Consider the following 9,052-nt stretch of genomic DNA (forward strand, 5'->3'; position numbering starts at 1 on the left):
ACCTACCTTTTGGGCTGAAAGTGTTGCACGAAACGTCTATCATAATAGAATGGTGCCTACTCCACACAACAAGAGTGTATAAACATTCTGCAAAGTTGGGTTTGAATGAAACAAGTCAGATATCACCCTAGACGTAAAGCGTCATGAGAGCGCAAAGAAACAATGTGACGTAACGTGTTGTGCATAATAAATGTCACAGCAACTGGTTGTGTTTTATTTATTTTAAATTTATTTGATTTAATCGTTTCTTTTTGCAGTGTTGACACCCCACACACACACACACACACACACACGCGCCGATTTTGGAACATAAATGCTTTAATTGTTTAATTTTAAGCTAAGCTACAAATACAAGGTATAACTCCGAGAAGTATATCTTTTCATACACACACATGATGACACCAAGAAACTCAAACACAGAGCATATAACCAGCATACTGCACAACTGTCTCTCCTGGAATAGGAATGCTTTGTTTTTTCCAGTTCAAGCCCAGGCATACATCATACAAAATGAGAAGCATCTCTCTCTCTCCTGCATGCGCACGCATTACAGACCTGTAACCCACCAGTCAGCTTTAACAGCAGATCTGGACAGTCTGGCCTTTACATGGGATAAAGGCAACCTTCAGCGTGAACACAATCTTAAATTCAATGACCTGTCAACTTACTGTGCGAGCGGACTTTCTTGCAGAATTAGTTTCGTAATCGGCGCCTGCTACAACAATTCCAGAAATAACTCTGTCGAGTTTGCTTGGGTTGTTGAAGAGTTGCTTTTCTTGGAAACACTGAGGCAAACAATCTCACGAGACAGTATTGGCCATTCCAAAAAAAAGCGACTCTTGCACAACCGCTAAAACCTTGACAGAGTTACTTCAATTGACTCAGCAAAAAAGTTCCCACACTTCACCGACTTTTACCATGCAACTGACTTTTGTTTAGTGTCCAAGTGAAAGCATGATCTTATTCTATGGAACAGCCTGGACAGATCTGTGGCGGTGAGCATGATGTATAATGTACACGGGAAGGACGGTACCTCTAATCACATACACACATACAACAGTAATAAAAAAAAATTACCAAAAAAAAAAAAAAAAAAAAAATATTCAGTCTACAGCACTACTGTATCTTCTGCCACCTGCAAAACCCTCACGGGTTCAGCATCTCTCGAAGACCTTGTACAGATCCGGAAGGTTGGCAAGCTGCAACACGCTGGTATCTTCTGACGCAGACTTGGGAGGCATGAGCAGCGAACGGAAAGCAGGGTAGATAACGTGCTCCACAGCCCATTGCCACTTATCTCCCTTTTCCTGTTTGGCCTCACCTTGGCTGCTCCCCTCTCCCTGACCTTGACCTTGCTGAGTGTCCTTGGCCGTGACCTCGGCGTACAGGTTCTTTTTGACGGCGTAGAAGTCGCTGAGTTCCTTGGCAAACGTTTTGAAGCATTCCTTCTCAGAGTCCCATGTCACCTGCCGCAAAATTAAAAACATGTTAATGCCGCAAGTGCAGGATTTAATGCGACTCTTTCTTTTCTCATTATACTTACATCAAGGTCCCTTACTGCAGTCTCACTTTCACCCCGATAAAATCTTCATTTCACGCGTTATTATGCAACTGCCCTTTTCCTTCCCAAACAAACCCTGAATGTACCTATAATGATAAAGAAATGTCTTACACTGCGATGCAAACTTACCAGAAACGATATAAACACATATTCTCTTTCTACTCTACTATGTATGTAACATACGATACCCTAAATATAATAAATAAATAAATAAAGTCAGGAAGGCAGACACAGATAGAACCTATTAGAGCACACAAATGTACAAGCAACAGACAGACAAGAAGACTGAGAGACAAATACCTCCGTCGCCAGCCGCAGAATGAACATAGGAAGCCCGGCCAAGGGTGGGATATATTTGTCCAGCAGCATTGGTAGTGTCAGCAAGTTTCCCTCCTGGTCAGGGAACAAATAAGAGGATGCTAACATGAGTTCATGAAAACTAAACAACGAAGTGACTGTGGTAAGATGAACAAAGTTAAAAAACAAAGGAATACTGTACTCACCAATACAAGAACGAGACAAAACGGTACGAATTTTCGCTTATGGAAGCTTCATCAGGAAAAACAAGAACACAAAAGACAACAAAAAGCAGACGCAACACGGAACGAACAAGGTTTGAAAGAAGTTCTTTCAAACCTTGTTCGTTCCGTGTTGCGTCTGCTTTTTGTTGTCTTTTGTGTTCTTGTTTTTCCTGATGAAGCTTCCATAAGCGAAAATTCGTACCGTCTTGTCTCGTTCTTGTATTGGTGAGTACAGGTTTTTAACTAAGTTCATGAAACGAACATAACATCCAACAGTTTTATTCCCCTCTGACTCATCTCCTTTCGCTCAAAGAAGACTAACAAACAGCCTACTAATTTGTAGGAAAGACTTGAATTTATAAATCGCTAATCGTCGACAAGTTAATCACTTCTTGTTCAGCCCTACTAGGTAAGCGGAGCAAGTAATTCACAGAGTCCAACTGAGTTCCATATAAAGATAAAATGAACAGAACCTTTTATTCCCACAATCTGCAACACAGTCTGTTTACCACACGCCGCCAAATGCAGTAATGAACCAATTTTAAGCCGGCGCGGCGCAGCCAACCCACAACGGCACCCACTCCCGCTCACCCAGCCCGGCCCAACTCACCGTATCAACCTGCATAGCGAAGTAGTCCGATAGCATATCCACATGAGTCATAAGAAAGTCGGTGACGTATTTGGCCAGTTCCTCCTTGGGACCGTCAGCCGGTGTCCATCCACTGTCCTCACTGTCCAGGGCTAGCATCGCCAGGTCATACACTGGCGCCGGCTCCTGTGCACAATGTACTCATTACGTCACAAAAGGGGGCAGATCATCCAAAGAAAGTAATGACGTCATAAATGCCATAACTGTGCACATGAATTAAGTTAATTTACGAAAGGGACGGATAGTGTGTAAAGGGCGGAAACACGTCATTAAAACGTGACATCCGGTGCATATTTTTTTTTCGAATTGTGACATGATCATTTCATTTGCTCGGGAATGTTATTTCGTCACAAGACGCCAACTTGTTCATGGAAGAATTTGACTGGCTGCATTACTACTGAGCGATAGAACTTGTCAGAACAGATCTGAACAGTCGTGTGTTTAAGATGTTAGCAAAAGATACGATCCCTGAGCATGTTGACTTATTACATCGAAACGAATCTCATCAATTCTGTCACAATGTGAATTGATGACTTCACAAAATCTTGCCACGCACATTTGACTGGATCGTGTCGCCAGAACATTCTGCATTCTTGTTCAAAACAACTAATCATTCTGCAGCTGGCAGCCTTTACAATGTCTTCTACAAAAACATGCAGAAACAATAGAATCCCTTCAAGAACAAAAAAAAAACCACAAACAAACAAATAACAAAACAATCAAACTACAGTGGAACTCCCCTTTTAAGACTCATCCCCCCCTTTTAAGACCCTGTTTTCTCAGACTTTTTGTTCATAACCACTGTAAAATTACCCCCATTTTTAGACTTCCTCCTTTTTAAGACCTGATTTTCTCAGATTTTTGGAGGTCTTAAAAGGGGGGTTCCACGGCAACAAACAAAAACTCACAGATAATCTCAGGACGCCGAAGTTTCCAAAGTCGTACATGATCAGCTGGTAGAACAGATGCTTGCTGAAAATACAGAATAAGTATTGAGTGCCTGATACATGCTAACTACATTTACTTTAACTTATGAAACTTACAAGTAATGGAGAGAAAAGCAAACTGAGACTAACTTTTCTGTATTTTCAAAACAAAAGCGCGTGCTTCAATCTGCTGAAATGGCAACAGAGGAGATTTAAGTCACACTGCCATGTAATTCCTCTTTTGAGATAATCAAGTATTATTGTATTGTATTGTATTGTATTGTATTGTATTGTATTGTATTGTAAGTCGTGAACTCTTGACTATACCAGTAAGGTTACTGAAATTCGTATTCATTATCCAAAGACACTTTCACCAAGAGGACAATACTTTAGTCCTAACAAACCTGAACTTGCAGAGCCTGTGTAGATATCTAAAATATCTGTCAACATTGTTGACTTCGAGTATGCTCACCTGAGACGGTGTGTGTTGACCAGGTAGAGCTTGGTCTGGTGCTGAACCAGTGCCAGTTCTTCGGACACACAGCCTACGAACGTGTGATCCTGAAACAACTCTCGCAGCCCTGGCGTTCACACGCACGCAAACATACGCGCACGCACGCACACACGCGCACACACACACACACACACACACACACACACACACACACGCACGCACGCACGCACGCACATACACACACACAACGGCACACACACACACACACTTCGTGTAAAAAAAAAAGGAAAACCTGCCAGATCACCAAAACTGACATGTTAAAACAAGAAATACCTGTGTCTGGTAAAACAAATCTATTCAGTTTTAAGTGCAGCAGATGTGCTGCAAAGTCATCATCCACCACGAACTCAGCAATGGCATGTCTGTAAGCCTTAGGTCAAAAGAAACGAAAGAAGGGAAAGAACTTCACCATAAAACGAAAGCACAGAAAGGCAACATTCACTGCTCAGTAAGCTCCCTTCCCTCAAAGTAACTTTTCAACTTAAGAGCCGCAAACATTCACAAAAACGAGGTACATGCAGGGAGAGTGTGTCAGAGAAAAGTGGATGTACTCTAAAACCTTATTCTTCCAGGTTTCCAACTTTATTACTCAAGGATGGAGATTAAAGGCTGACGCCTAGTCTTACAATCTCTCCCTGCTCAAACTAAGACATAATGATGGAGACAATAAAAAAGACAGTTGTAAACCGACACGAAAAAAAGAAAAAAAACGAGAAAAGGTTATACATTATACATGTCAACGCTAATCATACAGTATTGCAAACCACTACATTACCTATACGAATATCTAATGAATTATAAAACATTGAACATGACATGTCAATATAATGCATATGGGAAAAGAAAATTCGACACCACTCACACACACACACACACACACACACACACACACACACACACACACACACACGCATACACCATGCCACACATACATGCATACACACACGTACGCACACAATCCAACAGAGAGAGAGAGAGAGAGAGAGAGAGAGAGAGAGAGAGAGAGAGAGAGAGAGAGAGAGAGAGAGAGAGAGAGAGAGAGAGAGAGAGAGAGAGAGCACACAAATAACACAAAACTCAGCTGTACAATGTTGTTGTGGCTTCCAAGACGATTATACGCCCAAAGCCACTCAGATGTCACCGTAGCTCAAATGTCACTAATGTTAATGTCAAGAGTGTCGACCATTAACAATGAACTTTATCACACAATAATTGTTGCCAATTTGCAACATAGCACTCTTATAAACTCTGCAGGGCCCATAGATAAGACTATCCTGTTTAAACACTAATATTAACCTGTTTTTGCTACAAAATAACAATAACACAAAGTCTCCAAACTTTTCTTCTTTGAGCCAGTACTTATAGCAACGACGCCGTAAACCGAGGATTTCCGGCGTTTTAAAGGTGCAAATGTGAACATTCTGGAAATGACATTGGTAACATTTTAATGCTTAAAAAAGTGTTCGAAATATGTTTATCGTACAAAAATAGTTATACAAAAGTTTAAAGCCTGGATTCAAAATTTCAAAGATATGCTTTTTTGGGAATATAACTAGCGCCATCATTTTACAATATACTCCCAAGGGAAAATGTCATGAGAAAGGAATGACAGACCTGTATGAGCGTTGTTCTCAATGTCTTGCCGAAGGGAAAGAATACTGCTCAACTTGATCTCACGTCTGTGTGTCGCCGACTTAGCGCTGCCCCCTGGATGCTCCTTTCCGACACTGATAACAGTAGCACCAACAAACAAACAAAAATCAACAACAACAAAAATCAATGGAGTTGTCGTTATCAAATAAAGGGAAGTAACCATTATAAACTAAGACTATAAGTGAGAGCAATGCGGAATTCGGGCACCTGAGAGAATAATAAGCATTGCATTGAACAAGGCACTTGTCGTTTGTTATACTGAATCAAAACTCACCCACGACATTCTCCCTGTCTGTCCTTCTCAGCAAAGTTGTAGGTACGTACGGACACAAGTGCATTTCACACATTCAATCTATAGATGTGTCTGCTTATCTGTGGCAATAATTATAGCTGTTAATTGTTCCAAAAAGCAAAACACACATCGTCTGCTGTTCGGCTTGAAAAAAGTATCAGGCAGCAGCAAAACCTAATACTATCTACAACTAACTGTTTGACATCTACAGAAAAAAACACCATTCACAACCTCCAAAGGGGCGGGGATGTAGCTCAGTCGGTAGCGCGCTGGATTTGTATCCAGTTGGCCGCTGTCAGCGTGAGTTCGTCCCCACGTTCGGCGAGAGATTTATTTCTCAGAGTCAACTTTGTGTGCAGACTCTCCTCGGTGTCCGAACACCCCCGTGTGTACACGCAAGCACAAGACCAAGTGCGCACGAAAAAGATCCTGTAATCCACTGTGTGAATGGTGCTATACTGAATGAAAGAGTGTGACATGAAGTTCTTGTACATCATTGTAAAGAGTGTGAATGACGTTTTAGTTTAGATGTCAAGCGCTTAGAGCAAGCCTTTTTAACGAAAGTTTTTGATTTAGCGCTATATAAATGTTCTTATTATTAAACACGAAAATAACCAGCATGCTTCCTCCGAAAGCGGCGAATGGCTGCCTAAATGGCGGGTAAAAACGGTCATACACGTAAAGCCGTGGGAGTTTCAGCCCATGAACGAACAAACAAACAAAATGAGCAATACAGTGCACATTTTGTTATTGATATTAACTTGATCAAAGTATGACTCGAACCAAAAAACGCCCACAATATAGGGACACTTTTGGCTGGTTCCAAGGGGGTCCTTGCATCACAGCTACCTCAGAAAAGCTGTACAAAAACAAAGGCTGACCTTGAGGGGTGACCTCACCAAAGAAAACTGTGAAAAGATCGACAATAAAAGCCTTGGAGTATGCAAGGCTATTCAGGGGACAGAACTCACACACAAAAATAATAGTTACCATTCATAGCTAACGTGTACATGCCAGATCTCAAAAATGCCCCTGGTTTATCTCCCCTTCCATTTAAGGCAGCTAGGAATCCTACTTTGTTTGCTACAACTGTGTGTCCCTTATTTCCAGGCAACACACCAAATTTCAGTTCAATGAATCAATCGGCCGATAAACACCAGAGATCTAAGTGTGGATAGAAGGACAAACTAACACACAGACGGAGTGAATCCTATACACCCCCATTTACAGCCGTGTAAGAAAAGGCAGCAGTTTCAACGCACCTGCACATTCCCCAAACGTAAAGCCAGTCAGGTTCCTGAGATGTTCCTGGTTGTTGACAGCCAGCTGATGGAGATCCTGTGCAGTGCACTGTGGGTAATCCGCGGTGGTAAGCATGGCCGCCGCAACCAGATCCTCGTAAATCCTGAGTGCACCGACAAAGATGATTAAATTACCATCACTAAAAGATGTGGCTCAGAGTTGCAAAACAAAGTAGCATACAAGAAATGCGCGCATGTTCACGTTTTACAGCTTAAATTCTCTTGTGCTGAAAAAAAGAATAACTATGCAAGTTATATTTCTCAGGTAAGAATGTGGCTATGTCAATCCTAAAAAAACCAAAAAAAACATTCATTGTCACACACAAAACAGATGCACAGATATACACACAGATTTAAAGAAGCCAATTTGCTTCCATGAACACATGAACGTCTTTGTTATTTAGTTTTACGAGACCAAGAAATCGAAAATTTTATTGTAAATTTTCATTTAATAAATATACCTACCCGAATCACATGTAGCAGTTGACTCAGTCTAAAGTGCTAGGTCTGAAAAGGCTACCCGTCTAAGGGGAGCAACCCCAACTAAAAAAGTGTAAACGTAGCTATGGTAATGACGACGCACCCAGGGAGTTACCTCCCCTCCTGCGTACTACGTCACTACTGCTACTGACCACGTGACCCCTATCATTCGACTCGAAGAATAAAATCTCCCAATCATAAGCGGGGTAGGTGGGAGGGACTACGATATGTGATTCGGGTAGGTATATTTATTAAATGAAAATTTACAATAAAATTTTCGATTAAATTACATATTCCTACTCCGAATCACATGTAGCAGATTGAAACAACAAGGCGGTGGGAAAGAAAAAGTTCAAACTCACTCTCAAATCCTTGTCAAGAGCTGACCTCCTGCCACCATGGCAGGCAAAGCTCTAGATCCATCCTGGCGAAGAGCCGAGATGTCACGCAGGTAAAAATTCATGAAGACATCCTCGGAACGCCAGTATGCGGTGTGGAGCACCTCCTCCAGTCTTCTTGATCGTAACACGGCCAAGGAGGAGGCCCAAGCTCGCGTCTCGTGAGCCCGAGCTGATTCCAGAGGAAGGACAGGCTGTGTCCCCCCTTCATTGCGGCGGCTCCACTCGTAAGCATGCTTAATGAGCGCCGACACCCACCGGGCCAGAGTCGTCTTAGTAATATCCTTATGTCTCTCCGTATTGAGAGAAATAAACAAAAGCTTTTGAGCTGCGGATCTAAGAGACTGAGCACGGGCAAGGTAGATGCGAAGGGCTCTAACAGGGCAATTTACTAAGTCTGGATCATTCGGAGCCAGAATAGTGGACAAAGGCCTGACATGAACCAAAGGAGAAGCTCGCTCGGGAGCCTGGTTTTTCGCAAGAAACTCAGGTCGAAACCGCAAAGTAACGGACCCATCTGATTCAAAGGAAATGTCTTCCGAATTACCGGAAAGAGCGTGGATCTCACTGCCCCTTCGTGCCGATGCTAGCAGCAAAAGGAAAAGGGACTTGCGTGTAAGATTCGCAAAACTGGCATCTCTGAGAGGTTCAAAATCCGCTGAACGCAGAAACTCCATGACCAATAAGAGATCCCACTTAGGAACGGGCGTACGAGACTTGACGTCAGCAAGGGAAGCGCCCTTGATGACTCCAGCGA

General features: G+C 42.3%; 1 protein-coding gene across 1 annotated transcript; it reads right to left on the reverse strand.

The window, feature by feature from the left end:
- Positions 1-312: 312 nt before the first annotated feature.
- On the reverse strand, positions 313-5,987 carry LOC138956730 (DNA mismatch repair protein Mlh1-like). The gene is made up of 6 exons (XM_070328010.1): positions 5,786-5,987; positions 4,130-4,238; positions 3,640-3,703; positions 2,693-2,857; positions 1,862-1,954; positions 313-1,466 (listed from the first exon to the last, which is right to left on the reverse strand). The coding sequence occupies exons 1-6, from the start codon at positions 5,985-5,987 to the stop codon at positions 1,155-1,157; spliced, it is 945 nt and encodes a 314-aa protein (XP_070184111.1). The 3' UTR covers positions 313-1,154.
- Positions 5,988-9,052: the final 3,065 nt, after the last annotated feature.

Source organism: Littorina saxatilis, unplaced genomic scaffold (assembly GCF_037325665.1).
Source record: "Littorina saxatilis isolate snail1 unplaced genomic scaffold, US_GU_Lsax_2.0 scaffold_2959, whole genome shotgun sequence".
NCBI classification, from domain to species: domain Eukaryota; kingdom Metazoa; phylum Mollusca; class Gastropoda; order Littorinimorpha; family Littorinidae; genus Littorina; species Littorina saxatilis.

Bases quoted from the DNA above. Each gene is read 5' to 3' on its own strand.
- LOC138956730 (XM_070328010.1), bottom strand. From the start codon at position 5,987: ATGGTTACTTCCCTTTATTTGATAACGACAACTCCATTGATTTTTGTT. The intron at 4,239-5,785 runs GTCTGTCATTCC...TGTGAACGCCAG, and splicing joins TGAGAACAACGCTCATACAG to GGCTGCGAGAGTTGTTTCAG. The intron at 3,704-4,129 runs GTGAGCATACTC...CTGTATTTTCAG, and splicing joins GTCAACACACACCGTCTCAG to CAAGCATCTGTTCTACCAGC.